At 37.3% G+C, this 15,259-nt stretch overlaps 1 protein-coding gene across 1 annotated transcript; it reads right to left on the bottom strand.

The window, feature by feature from the left end:
* Positions 1 to 7,059: 7,059 nt before the first annotated feature.
* Positions 7,060 to 8,744, bottom strand: LOC133833125 (uncharacterized). Its single transcript, XM_062263382.1, has 2 exons — positions 8,000 to 8,744; positions 7,060 to 7,895 (listed from the first exon to the last, which is right to left on the bottom strand). The coding sequence occupies exons 1-2, from the start codon at positions 8,742 to 8,744 to the stop codon at positions 7,060 to 7,062; spliced, it is 1,581 nt and encodes a 526-aa protein (XP_062119366.1).
* Between the last annotated feature and the right edge of the window lie 6,515 nt (positions 8,745 to 15,259).

Genomic DNA, 15,259 nt, shown 5'->3' with positions numbered 1-15,259 from the left:
TGTTCATCATTTTTTTTTCTTTTAATTTTACGGAGTTTCCTCTCCAGCTCTGGTGGTGCTCTCGTAGGTGGGAAGTCGGCAAGGTTGTGTGGGTGCTGGTGGCGGGGCTCACGCAAAGGGACTCTCGGCTGGTGGTTGCGACGAAGCGTGAGAGAGGCTTGGCGTCAACATCAGCGTTTTGGGTGTGGGTATGTGGCTTCACGCCTGTAATGTGCATGGACGACAGAGCTCAGATCTTGGACGGGGTCGCGAATCACAGGGGTGATCGAATCTTGGGACGAGGTGCACCTGGGCTCGATTTTGGGGCTTGGGTGAGGATATGAGGCTAGGGGTTCTGGGTTCAAGGTTGGTTGGGCAGTGACAGTCGGGTGCAAGTTCTGGGGTTTTTTCAATGTGTTTGATGTGAGGTTGTTTTTAAGTGTAATGGGTTACATTGTGTTATTGTGGGGTTGCTATTTTTGTGTTGTTTAGATTGCATGTATAATTGTTTTCAAATTGGTTTTTAGTTGTTTAAGTTTACATATAGGTGTTATGTTTTTGTGTTGAAGTTAATTTACTATTTAGTTGTTTTCATATATATTTTGAATTTAAACAAAAAAAAACATGTTAGCATGCAGTGAGTTAATGTTTAGTTTTGTTTTATTGTTGTTTTTTAGTTATTTCATTAACACTGTATTTTTGTAAATATAAAACTATAAAAAACGTATTTTCCGAAAAACTTAAGGTAGTATTTTTTTTTAAAAAAATTCAGGCACCCTAAAAAAGTTAAAAAATACCAAAAGAAATTTATTTTTTAAAATATCCCTTAATAATAGTTTATATTTTCTATCAATTGCATTGGAACATAATGTTGTGTAAAATATAACTTTCGCAAATAATTTATCAAATTTAGTTGGAAATGATGATCTTAGTTAAGATATTTTTAAATTTTCTTGTTATACGTCTCTTCTTTCATTCCCTTCTAGTTTTGTTGACATTATGGTTACTCTATCATTTTTCATATTGGTTATTTTTCTTCTTTATTTTTGTGTATAAGAAAAATAATATATCTAGCTATTTATAACCAGTATCCAATTAGTAATAAGTTTCATTGTTAACTTTTCAGTGGTAGCCTACTCCACATTCCACGGAAAAACATATAATTTATCTCGGGTTTATACAATATCCAATAGTAGTGCTTAGAATAAATAGTATTTTTGTCCCTAAACTTTTAACACTATTAGATGGTGCCTCTTAAAATATACGGTCCGTTAAATTTTCTTCATGAACTATTGAAACTATCAGATCATACCCCTATTACGATTTGCATAAAATAATTATCATTTTTACCTCCGAATAACTACAAAATTGTGCCACTTTAATTATAAAAATTTTAATTTTTTTTTTCTAATTAATTCTTAAAAAAATTTAAAAAAATTCAATAAAAGTGTAAAATTATTTAAAAATCATTTTTAATACATTTAAGTTTAAAAAAAAATTAAAAGAAAAACTAAATTATTACAAATAAAAAAAATCATATTCCATTATTTTTTATTCTTTTTAGTATATTTTTTAAATTACTTTCTATTCTTTCATTTATTTTCTTGATGTTTTCTATTAATTGAGTTTTATATATTTCTTTTAAAATTAGTACATTTTAAATTTGTAATATTCTATATATATTAAATTTTTAAAATGATTTTAGGGGTAAAACTGAAAGAATAACAAGTAATTAGAAAAATTAATAAAAAAGAATAAAGAAGAAGAATGAAATATGTTTTTTTAATTGTAACAATATAGTTTTTCTTTTAAAAAATATTTTTAAATTTAAATATATTTAAAAGGAATTTTGAATCATTTTAGTCTTTTATTGATTTTTTTTAATAATGTTTCTTAAATTTTTTAAGAGCTAATAGAAACTGATATTTATTCTTGTGCTAATATAGTCTAACATATAACTTTATATATGTATATATATTTGTGTGTGTACGTGGGTGTGCGGCTATGAAGACTATATGTATATATATATAATCACTCTTATAGTCTTATTCAACAGTTCACACATGATTGCAAAGAGAAAATGAGAAATTTCTATGAATTGTTATTCTTACAACTACACACAATTATGACCACACAAATTGGACGCCAAGACCAAGACTTTTAATCATTGGAGCATCTTATACGCCTATCGATCACAATATGATGAATCTAACCTTGCGGAGGTTAGGGTTTTGTTTGCATCTAAGTTTTGCTCTGACTTTCTGGTACTGGTTTCAATCTCTGCCTATTGAGGTAGGTAATGCATGTTTATGTCCATGGAGAGTGTTTTTTCGTGGTGTTTGTATGGTCGACCTTGCGCATAGGTAAGTCAAGCCTATGTCTATAGCTTCCAAGCTCCCAATTAAAGTGATCTCAAATTGTGGCTGCTGCTTTAAACAGCTTAAGATAGAGGACGATGATGTGGGTCATCGGGGATCTTAGTCGTCTCTTTGGATGGGTGCCTATTACCTTTGTTGCTAGCTATGGTAGTTGCAGTCCTTCACTCACGAGGTGGCTTGGTGGTGCATAGGGATGTAAACGGGGTGAGAAAAGGTCGAGGATGGTGCTCCCACTTTTGCCCCCATCTCGGGGTCGGGGCCCATCAGGTATTTGTTTAATAAAAAAATTAATTCTAAAATTGATAAAATAAATTTTAAAAAATTAATGCTTATTAATGTAAAAAAAAATTAATAATTATTAATGTAAAAAAAATTATATCATTAGGAAATATAATTTTTATATATAAATTATTACATAATGTAATTTTAGTAATATTTATATTAAAAAATAATTTAAAATTAAAATTAAATTACAATATAAACAAAATGAATTTGAAATAGAAATCATTTCTCCCACTCGCAAGTTAAATTGGCATTCCTAGTGGTCCTACGAAGTGAACTTTAAAAACTTAGGACACACAAAGTGAGTCCTAAAAACTTACATGTATCCTAAAAGTTTGAATTTTCTTTTAACAAAACTTATTGGACTTTTTAGGATACTCATTGAAAGTCCTTAAATAATTTTTTTTAGAATACGTAAAGCGAGCCCTAAAAACTTATATGTGTCCTAAAACTTTGAATAATCTTTTTTAACTAAAGTTTTATTATATATTAAATCACAAAGAAAAAAAACACAACCCATTCTCCCTCACTCTCTCTCACGAAACCCCATTGCCCAGCCACGAACGGCGGTGCACTGGCCACCCCCCGCCTACACACGCCGGCCCACGGCGTTCCTAGCCCGCGAAACCCCCAGCCCCGCGAGCTCATGGCCTCACGCACCCCCTAGCCTAGTTAATGGAGCCTCCAAAGTTCAAAAACTTCTATGGATTTCTCTCACGAAACCCCACTGCCCAACCACGTACGACGGCTCTCCGGCCACCCACCGCCTACACGCGCCGGCCGACGATGTTCCCCGACCTGCAACACCCCCAGCCTCACAAGCCCCTAGCCTCACGCGCCCCCTAGCCTAGTCGACGGAGCCTCCAAAGTTCAGCAACCATATGTGGCTTTCTGAAATGTTTTGGGCATTTTCCGACCACCTCGAGCCACCCCGAGCCAAATGACCACCACCACTACATTCTTTGTGCTTTGGGCTTCAAAACCCACTAAAGGATCGAACCAAACCACCACTGTGGAGTGGCGGCATCGCCATCATTGTCGGAGCTCCGACGAGAGGTTTGGCTACCATTTAATTTTTTAAAAATTAAAAACATTCTTTTAAGGCTCATAAATAGAGAACTCGCGTAAAAACTTTTTGTGAGCCCTAAAAAATATTTTTTGTAGTAGTGTTAAATTGGCATTCCTTGTGGTGAATGGTGCATTCCAGCCTGTATTAAACTACTTGGTGATCTAGTGATCAAAGCTTTATTAATAAAATACTCACTTCCCCTTCATATATATATAAAAAAATTATCTATTAGGCAATTGACAGAAGAAGTGGCTATTGACTATTGGCTATTGATTATTGACTCATATAAGAAGTGGCTATCAATTACATATATATAACGACCTGTCGAAGTGTAATGCCCCGGATTCCCTATTGTGGTTTAGCGGCTGGATTTGTAGGCCGGGAGGGCCATAATTGCTTAATTACGCTATTAAATGTGTTTATGCATATTTATGAGAATTATATTATAGTATAATGTTAATTGTATAAATGTCGGTGATATATGTTGAGACCACATTATGATGTGGGTTTGTTCGAGCTGTTCGACATGAGACGATCGTAGATTATTGATTAGCGGTTTAGTCATAACGAGATTAAGTGTTGGGACTTAGGTTGAGTCTCGGGGTGATTTTGATGATTAGAGCGTTACCGAGAAATAAAAGATAACGGGATGTGAATTATTGGTGTTTATGATTTTCGAAAATAACGGGAATTAGAGAGCGTTAATTATGATTAACGAGTTTGGAGGAAAGTACCAAAAATGCCCTTGGGAGTCTTTAGAAACCATTAATTGACCTAGGGGTAAAATGGACATTTCACCCCTAGGATAGATATAACCTTATTTAGCTGGAAAAGGTGATGGAAAAACAGAGTATGTTTTAGAGTTCTCCCGTACCTTCTTTTCTTCATTTTTCTTTGTGGTTTTTGAGCCAACTTTGAGGATTCTAGCTTGGGAAGCAAGCCTTGGGAGTTTGGGAGTGTGTTCCACTATTGAAGGCCATCATAAGCCAAGCTTTGGGTAAGTTTCTAACCATAGTTTCTCTGGTTTGCTCTGTTTTGGTTTTGTTTTGCAGCTGAAATGTGTTAGGGTGAATTCATGGGTTTTGTTGGGAGTTTTGGCTAGGGTTCCCATGCTTGTGATGTTTGGGGTATGTTGGGATGGTTTTTGGGTCCATTTGGCATCAAGAATAGGCTTTGGAAGCTTGGGAATCGAGTTAGAAACGAAGGAGATGAAGAAGGTCGGTTCAGGGAGGTTTTGGGCTGGAGGTAGCGCTGCAGCGCCCACCCTAGGGCGCTATAGCGCTCCTCAGGAGGCTTTCTGGTGCTTGGGAGTTTCTAAGTATAGCGCTGTGGCGCTAGGGGTTGAGCGCTGTAGCGCTACCCTGTTCCTTCCAAACCCCGTTTTGAGTGTTTTTAAGGGTTTTTGACTTGGGGTTTCAATCCTTAAGGCCCGGGATCGATTCTACTCACCGTGTGGGCATGTTTCGAGGTCCCGAGGGTGGTGCTTGGATTAAGACCCTATTATTGTGGATTCTCATTAATGGAGGTTATAATTGGTTGTGATTAGGTAACCGCTAAGGAACTAAAAGATCGATCGTTCTCAGGGGTCGTCTTTATCATATTTCTCGCTCGAACTTGAGGTAAGAAAACAGTGTATGGGTACAGTTGCACCCTGTACAGGTATATGACATGCATGGTTTGATATTGAGGCGTGTTGGTTGAGATATATGTACGTGGATTTCATATTAAATGTTAATGAATGCTGATTACCTGTTTAAGACACTGACTAGTCAGGGACCGACTCTAAAGTCGATGATCACGCATTGAATGGCTCTATGGCATTAATGCGGGACCGACCCTAAGGTCGAAGAACTTATAAGCGCTTGCCTGGTCTACGACCAGATGACTATAGCCAAGGTATATGACCCCGGTGACCGTTTGTCACGTGGCTAGGGGACGTTGTCCATAGTTTCGACCCTAGAATCGTGAGGAAGGTTATGTTGGTGACCAATCACCATGCACCTGTCCTGAACATGCTTATGAAAGAAATCACCTGTCAGTTAAGCCCTGGTGACCCTATCGTCACATGGCTAGAAGGAGCGATGCTCATTATTGTGGCTTTTGGCTATTGTCACCTATTTGTCGGACTGATAGTCCCGAACGGTTATTATGATCGTTGTTGATATTATATCATGTTTTATTATGTTTTCTTGCTGGGCCTTGGCTCATGGGTGCTATGTGGTGCAGGTAAAGGAAAGGAAAAGCTTGGCCAGCCTTGAGTGGAGAGCTTGGGCCGATGTGATGTACATACAGGGCCGCTTGACCGCCACGGTCAAGAAGTTCTCAGAGGGACTAGGGGTTTACCCTATTTTTGCCGCTTAGGCCGGCGGGGATTGTAAATTTTGGAACTGTAGCGACTCTTTTGTAGTACAAACCACTTGTAAACATTTTGAAAGGCTCATGAGCAGTTTATTTACTTAATAAAATGTACCCTTTCCTTTTTACTGGTTTTCTACCTTAACCTGATAATAACACTTAGATCATGTTTTTAACCAAATGACTCGGGTAGCGGGTCAAATTTCCGGTTCACCGTTCTCCGTAACTGTTCTGGGGTAGCCAGGGCGTTACACGAAGACTACTGACTCAGCTGTCATCAATATTTATCAAAATATTAATTTGTCCCTCTATCAAAAGTTTGACTCATACTAAATACACCCAAAAAGATGTATTTATAAATAATAAGATGCAATTCCGTTTCAAAAAATAAACACCAATAGTTCGATAATCATATACAAATGATCGAGTATAATTTTCTTTTGTCATATAATTAAAATAAGAAAATAAGAAGTGATATTTACTTTATATATATATTCATGAATTTCTATATCTTTATTTAAGTTATTGAATAAGTCAATGTATTGAATATTACATTTAACATTTGTTAGTACTCATACAAACATAGGGTTTGGGCCTCATTGTAGATACGCTTAAACTAGGAAACAAGCGCAAATTATGCTCTCAGACTTACGAAAACGTCCAAATTAATTACGCATAAACTTGGTAAAGATTATTGAAGTTGTCAAAGCCAACTCGTTCAGAACCCACTTACATGACCACTTGCGCAACATAGGTGAACTAGTTCATCAGGAAAAGCATAGCATATATAACTATATATTTTATTTACACTGCTGCTATAATATTTATTGCTAAGTACTTTTAGTATTTTTAGTACATAAATAAGTTACAACTTTACTTATTATTTTTTTTTATGAATAAGGTCATTGTATTGCTCAAACTTCCATGTACAAACAAACCAAGCATTCCCAACAAATAAGGGAACCAACTTGGCTCTAAAAAAACCAACAGGATCAGCTAAGAAAAACACTTAGCTCCTATACAATCAATCCCCTGTACAACATTCAAGCTACACAGAAACTCTCTATCTTTACTTGAAGCTTTACATGGTAATACACTAATTAATCGCAATTTACACTCATTTTGAATCATACTCACTGTGTGATTGATGTGCCAAAGTTTCTGGTTCCATAGAACATCATTCCTTACCCTCCAAATATTATAAACAGTAGTGGCAAGGATGGAAAGCAGCATGCTCTTGTATATTCTCGAGAACTTAGCATGGAAAATCCATTTCAGCAAACTAACCAGGTTAATTGGCTGTGCATTCCAGTTGAGCCAGTTTTTAATGGCAATGAGACATTTTCTACTATATAAACACTTGAAGAAAAGATGCTCTATGCTTTCATTTTCTTCCCCACAAAGTAGACAGGTCGGATCAAGAGATGGATTGTATTTAATAATATGATTCTTTGTATGCAATCTCTCCCACATGACTAACCACATGATAAATCTATGTTTAGGAGTAATAAGTCTATCCCAAACAAACTTGTTCCAAGATACTTTACTTTCAGGAACACACAGCAGCTCTAAACCATTTTTGATGCTATAATTCTGAGATAAAAAGGATCCAAGCGAAACTTTGTCTTTGAATCTTTCTTTCACAGCAACTATACATTTCCAATACCAGCTGCAATCCAGAGGACTAGCATAATCCCACCAGTTTCTGTTCACTAAATAAACACTATTTATCCATTTGACAAATAGGTTATCTTTTTTCTTGGCAATATCCCAAATATATTTCCCTATGGCAGCCTCATTCCAATCAAGAATTCGTCTAAAGCCTAAGCCACCTGCAGCTTTTGATAAATAGAGATGTTCCCATGCAATTAAAAAAAAAAAAAAATTAAGCCATGACCATGAGTATCCGAGGTTCCTTTCCAAAGGAAAGCTCTACAGAGTGCTTCAACATCTCTAAGAAATTTTTTTGGTAAAATCATGATCTGTGCCCAGTAAGAATGTATTGAAATTAATACTGAGTTAATCAATGTAACTCTCCCCATGTAAGAGAGGTTCCTGGTACTCCATAACCGAATTCTGCCAGTCATTTTCTCAAGAATACTTGTACATTCAGTAGCAGAAATTTTCTTAGAACAAATTGGGATACCGAGATACCTGAAGGGAAGATAGCTGCGAGTAAATCTAGATATGTCAAGAACCCGATCCACTTCTGGTTCAGGTATGCCATGGCAGTAGACCGCAGACTTAGATGCATTGGGAAATAAACTTGAATTATTAGAGAATAATTTCAAACCTCTCAACATCAAAATGATTGAAATATAGTCTCCATTACAAAAAAGCAAGAGGTCATCCGCAAAGCACAAATTATTCAACTTTAGCGTGGTACATCTATCATGATATTTGAAGCCTGGCCATGTCCCTACCTTAGTCAAGATCCTAGACAAGTACTCCATACCAAGAACAAACAACAAGGGGGAGATAGGATCCCCTTGTCGAAGACCTCTCCTTGCTGCAAAGAATCCATGAAGAGATCCATTAAGAAGTAATGAAAATTTGGGAGTTCGTATGCAAGTCAAAACCAGTTCAGTGAACCTTTGAGGAAAACCAAAGGCTTTGAGCATCTCTTCAATGAAACTCCAATCAACAGTATCATATGCTTTCCTCAAGTCAATTTTGATCATGCAACTAGGTTTACAATTTTTCCGCCCATACAATCTCACCAAATCTTAACAAACCATGATGTTGTGGGCAATATATCTACCATGAACAAACCCCCCCCCCCCCTGATTTTCAGCAATTAAATCAATAGTAACTTTACTTATTTTACATGACAGTATATAATGTAGTTATAAGGAAACTCGAACAAATTTTTAAAAAATTTCAAATAATTTAAGATTTTGAAATTTCAAAAATTTCAAACAGTTTATTATACACCTACTTGTTTTGATATTTTCATGCGAGTGCAATAGACTGTTTGACATCATAAATTATTTTGAATCTCCTGAAAATTTGCTGGAAATCCCCTATAACTACATTATACATCGTCATGTAAAAAAAATAGAGTTAACAATTTATCGATGTTCCGAAAATATTAAAAGTACCTATAAGTGTATAGTGATTAAAAACTATCACTACCCAATAATTTTTCTTCTTTATATATATACCCTTGTATAATACCATTAATTAGCAATATAATATCTCTTCTATATAAAATACGTGTAAATAACATAAATAATTGATTTTAACGGTTTGTTTTGTTAACTTTAACGGAATATTCTAAATATTTAACATAATATACTTTTAAAACTAACTTAAAAATATATATTTATCAATTATATTAATATAAATTTAAATATTATAAAATATCATTATTATAATAATATATAATACAAGACAAGATAAATTATATTAATATAAATATAAATTTTATAAAATATTATTATGATAATAATATTGTTGTCCACGTTTTCACCAGAGGCGCGGATGTCTCAAGGTGAGATGAATTATTTAAAGCTATGTGAAATGACTGTTAGATGTATGGTTTTAACCACAATAATGTGTTTTCGGGGTTACAAGATCAATTAGGAGTGGATTGGAACTGTTTGGAAAAATAACACATTTTTGTATGCTGAGATTAGTCAGTGGCTGCGGCCAGGGATGTTGGTGGCTGCGGCCTAGGGAACAGAGACTAGTGGCCGTGGCCACAGAGCCTAACTGACAAATTTTTAAGTTTTTTCCAACATTTTTTAACAGCTTCAAAAATACAAATAAATTCTAAATCTCATTTTTAATTACATAAACATCAAATTAATCATTGGTAACAGCTAGGATGGGTGGAATTTAAAATTATAAAAAATAGATCTACTATGCCAAATGTTGAAAATGAGAAAATCACCATAACAGAATTGGATGAAGAAATAGACACAACAGAATTTGATGAAGGCCACCATTGTGACATCTAGCATCGTGAGAGAATATTCGTACAACTGTGACAACACATTTCTGTTATACCTTTTCCTCATATTGTGGGATATTTTCCCTTTGTGTACGATTGTATATTCTGTTACCAAATTTCCTTTTTATTCCTTATATACCCTGCTATTACTCTGTATAAATAGCAGTATTCTTTCCTCATTTTGAAACTGTGTAAAGATAGCTTTGACATCTGACTTAAGCTTAAGAGGGTAAATCCATGTAAAGCTACTATATTCATCTATAAGATGGACATAGTACCTAAAGCCATCTCTAGAGAGAATTGGTGAGGGACCCCACACATCGGAGTGAATAATTTCAAGTGGTTTACTGGCTGATTTTACAGAAGAATGATAGTGTTTGTGCTTAGATTTACCAATATGACAAGCATAAAAAATTTTGGAGGAATTTTAAAAGAAACATTTTCATTGATTAACATATTTTTCATTACATTTAAACTTGGGTGACCAAGCCTCATGTGCCAAACATTTAAATCTGTAGTGTTAGTAGATTGAACAAACAAGGATTGAGCAAGATGAATATGCTCATTTACTTGACTCTTACAATGAAACACTGAGTTAGGACTCTTCTTGGAGATAACTGAGTTGAGACTCTTCTTGAAAACTGAAAAACATTGAGATGAAAACTGTGGCAACTGAAGTTGATAAAGACCATGATTAAGCACTCCCCGAGCTAGCTCCCTCCTCGTGTCCAGATCCTTAATGACACAATAATCAGAGTAAAATTCAACAAACACAGCATTATCATGAGTTAGTTGAGAGATAGACAGCAAGTTTTTGGTTATTTGAGGCACACAAAATATATTGTTTAACAGGAGATTGGAAGCATTATCAACTTTTAAAATATGATGACCAATTTCAGTTATTGTAAGAGGCTGCCCATTACCAATAATCAACCGAGTGGTACCTTTGTGTTCTGACTTGTGCTGCAGAGTTTTACCATCCGAAGTAATATGATTGGTTGCCCCACTGTCTATATACCAGGAGTTTTCTTGATGAGCATCACCAGTGAAGGAATAGAAGGCATGTTGGTTTTGTCCTAGTGAAGATTGGTTGCTGGAAAAGTTGGGGTTGGACTGATTGGAACCTAGTGCTGGAGTTTGGAAGTTGATGTCGAATCGATGGTATCATTTAGACACAACATGACAAATGCGGTTGCAGAGTTGACAAACAGGACGATTATTGCCTCTGCCTCCTCGACCGCAAGGAGGGTAGCCACGACTTTGGTTTACACCAGGACTTGAAGAGCCGCCAAAGCTTGAACCACTGAAATTTGGAGGTCTGCGAGTTTGAGCAGCAAAGTGAGCACTGGGAGGATTGATGTCATTCATAGCAGGAGCATTGAGCTGCTCCAGACGCATCTCTTGACTTTGCAGAGGGAACTGAACTTCTTGTAGAGAGGGATAATCTGGTCTGGATGTGAGATTGATAACGACGGGGTCATAGTCATGGCCAACTCCTTCTAGTATATAGAGTATCAAATCATCATCTGTTATAAGCTAACTTGCAGAAGAGAGATTTTCAGCCAAACTGGTCATTTTTAAAATGTAGTCATGAATGGAAAGATTTCCTTTCTTGAGGGACTGCAGCTGAAAACGTAGTTGAAGAATCTTGGCCTTCGACTGAGTGGTAAAAAGGTTTTCAAGGGTTTTCCAGACTTCAAAGGAGGTGGTACATCGAACAACATGACCAAACATGTTTTCAGAGATGGAGTTGAGCATCCAGCTCATAATCGCTTGGTCTACACGCCTCCAAATAGCATAGCCAAGGTTGAGTTGACGGGGCTCTCCTGGAATAGGCCCTCCAGTGGTGTTGTCAACAAAATGTGGTGGACAGGTCTTCGTCCCAAGCACATATCCTTCGAGATCATGTGCACGAAGTGCAGGAAGAAGTTGAGACTTCCAAAAAGAGTAGTTACTGCGGTCAAGCTTTATGGATAGAGGAGCAAGATTTTGAAATATAGAGGTTGGAGCTGTAACAGGGGATGGAGTTTGAACCGGAGCTTCAGCAGCACGGTTGTCGATTGTAGATGAAGAATCGCCAGGGGTAGCCATTGACAGAGGTTACTTGCTCTGATACCAAGTTAAGAAAGATGAATTGAATGCTCCTTTACTGACTGAATTGTTATTACTCTCAACGGTTACAAAATGAGGAATGAATACTGCTATTTATACAGAATAATAGCAGGGTATATAAGGAATAAAAAGGAAAATTGGTAACAGAATATACAATCGTACACAAAGGGAAAATATCCCACAATATGAGGAAAAGGTATAACAGAAATGTGATGTCACAGTTGTACGAATATTCTCTCACGATGCTAACTGTCACAATGGTGGCCTTCATCAAATTCTGTTGTGTCTATTTCTTCATCCAATTCTGTTATGGTGATTTTCTCTAGTTAAGAAAGATGAATTGAATGCTCCTTTACTGACTGAATTGATATTACTCTCAACGGTTACAAAATGAGGAAAGAATACTCCTATTTATATAGAGTAATAGCAGGGTATATAAGGAATAAAAAGGAAAATTGGTAACAGAATATACAATCGTACACAAAGGGAAAATATCCCACAATATGAGGAAAAGGTATAACAGAAATGTGCTGTCATAGTTGTATGAATATTCTCTCACGGTGCTAGTTGTCACAATGGTGGCCTTCATCAAATTCTGTTGTGTCTATTTCTTCATCCAATTCTGTTATGGTAATTTTCTCATTTTCAACAGGCCCCCTCAAGCTTGGCTGTGGAGGGTGAGAAACAGCAAGATTGTTTTTGAGATAGTGAAATTGTGAGATGCTGAGGGGTTTTGTGAGTATGTCTGCGATCTATTCTTGTGTAGGCACATATCTTACTTCAACTTCTTTATTCAATACTTTCTCTCTAATGAAATGCACATCTATCTCAATGTGTTTGGTTCTGGAATGAAATACAGGATTGGATGCAAGTTGTCGCGCACTAGCATTATCACACCAAAGAACAGCTGGTTCGGGGCATTTTATTCCAATTTCAGTGAGCAGCGATTGTAACCAGACCACATCAGTACAGGCTTGAGCTAAAGCTCTATACTCTGCTTCGGTGCTTGAACGAGCCACAGCCTTTTGTTTACGAGAGCTCCAGCTAACCAAGTTATTGCCAAAATAAATGCAGAACCCTGTAGTAGATTTTCTATCATCCAATGAGCTTGCCTAATCTGAATCGCAATAGCCTTCGATAGTCAGTTTGGGTGCTCTGCTGAATGTGATTCCTTCTCCAATTGAACCAGCAAGATACCTTAAGATTTTCTTACAAGCACTCCAATGATTTTGAGTAGGAGCTTGTAGAAATTGACTTAGTTTATTGACTGAATAGGCGATGTCAGGCCGACTGAGAGTAAGATATTGGAGCGCTCCTATGACACTTCGAAAGATGGTTGGATGCTCAAATTCAGCACTATCTTGCAGGCTGAGTTTGTTACTTTGATTCATGGGAGTATGACAGGGTTTGGCATTTATCATGTTGGTTTTCTTAAGGAGATCAAGGGTGTATTTGGTTTGAGATAAGTGCAGCGTACCATGCCCCCTACTGATCTCAAACCCCAGAAAGTAATGGACAAAACCAAGAGATTTAGGGGCAAAAAGGCTCTGAAGTTTAGCAATAATTGTGGTGACTTGAGAGGCATTGTTGCCTGTGAGAAGAATATCATCAACGTATATCAAAACGAAAAGAAAAGCATCACCATCATGGTAAAAGAAGAGAGAGGTATCAGCAGTGGAATTGCAAAAACCAAAGGCAAGAAGATAACTTTTTAGCTTGTCAAACCAGGCACGAGGGGCCTGTTTGAGGCCATAGAGAGCTTTGTTGAGCTTGCAAATAGCCAAGGGATTAGTGGAGTCAATGAAACCAGCAAGTTATTCCATGTATACTGTAACGCCCTACTTCCTTAGAGCCGTTACTAAGTGAGTTTTTAAGACAAAACAGTGCAATGAACTCGCTAACCGAGGTTTTGAAGCAAAAGTGTGACTAATAAAAGTTAAGGCTGTAATCTTTGAAAATGCGTTGACTCAATAAAAACTTCTAGTATTAGACAATTGGGATCCCAAAATAAGGTTTGAAAACTATTTACATCTTGAAATAAGTTTACAGTTGATCAGTTACAAAATCATAGATTATTACAGCCATTTTCAAATAAACCCCCAACCAAAGCAGTCGGGCAGGCCAAACATGTACACGTCGCTTCACGCTCTCCGTACTCATGGTTGGTTGACTCAGTCATTGCCCTTACCTGCAACACAGAGCACCCGTGAGCCGAAGCCCAGCAAGAAAACTCATGCAGAACATAACATATGCAATGTATACAGTTTATCATAACAGATAATCCACAAATAAACAAGTCAACCATTAGACTAAGCAAACACGGCCATGCCGCCCCAGAGCCTTACCGAAGCCTGGGGTATCGGTTCTCACCGCGAGGATAACTCATGTATCCCTTGGGTCCCACCCTGAATATAAGCATCCCATGTGCTGTGTGTTACTTTCGGCCCACGGCCGCCCCGGCCTCTGCCGTTCATTTCATCATAATCACACATATAGTACATTCGAAATAATCATTCACACACATCACGATTCATTTAAGGTTAAACATTTGCACACAACACAATCTGGGGCCATGCCCTGCAATCATCTCATCAAGCAACATGCAATATAGGGCCATGCCCGGCAATCACACTATGGGCCCACGCCCTATCCTACGGGTGTTATAGTTTTCTTACCTTTCCAATCAATAGCTTAGATCACCTGACTCCTTGAGCACGATCCCACTCGAGCCTTAGTGCACACCTAGGCACAAACATAGGTCAAAGTCAACACCGAACCCCAAGTCCGAATACCTAGCCTCGGGACCAATCCCGAGCCCCCGGGAAGTCCCAAATCCCCAAAACAAAGTGGCGGAAACAAGCCCCGAACCCTAGGTCAAAATCCCTCATCAAAACTCAAAAATTCCCCTCTGTGAACAGTGCAGCGCTACAGCGCTCTAAAGAGGGCGCTGTAGCGCTACAAGCAGAATGCACCCCCCCCAGAAACAGGGACTAGCGCTACAGCGCCCACTGACTAGCGCTGTAGCGCTAGTTGCAGCCCAGAAAACCCAAAATCGCATTTCTGCGATTTCCTTCAACCAATTCAATCCCAAACTTGTCCAAACCTTTTCCAAGCCCAAAATCAAGCTTA

The sequence above is a fragment of the Humulus lupulus genome, chromosome 4, assembly GCF_963169125.1.
Source record: "Humulus lupulus chromosome 4, drHumLupu1.1, whole genome shotgun sequence".
NCBI lineage: Eukaryota > Viridiplantae > Streptophyta > Magnoliopsida > Rosales > Cannabaceae > Humulus > Humulus lupulus.
Note: the sequence above shows the minus strand (reverse complement) of the source record. Positions and strands in the feature narration are given on the sequence as shown.

What these genes read in the sequence shown, in the direction of transcription:
- LOC133833125 (XM_062263382.1), bottom strand. Translation starts at nt 8,744, where the DNA reads ATGATCAAAATTGACTTGAGGAAAGCATATGATACTGTTGATTGGAGT. An exon ending in TAGAGATGTTGAAGCACTCT is followed by an intron (nt 7,896 to 7,999) that starts GTAGAGCTTTCC and finishes CAAAAGCTGCAG; the next exon opens with GTGGCTTAGGCTTTAGACGA.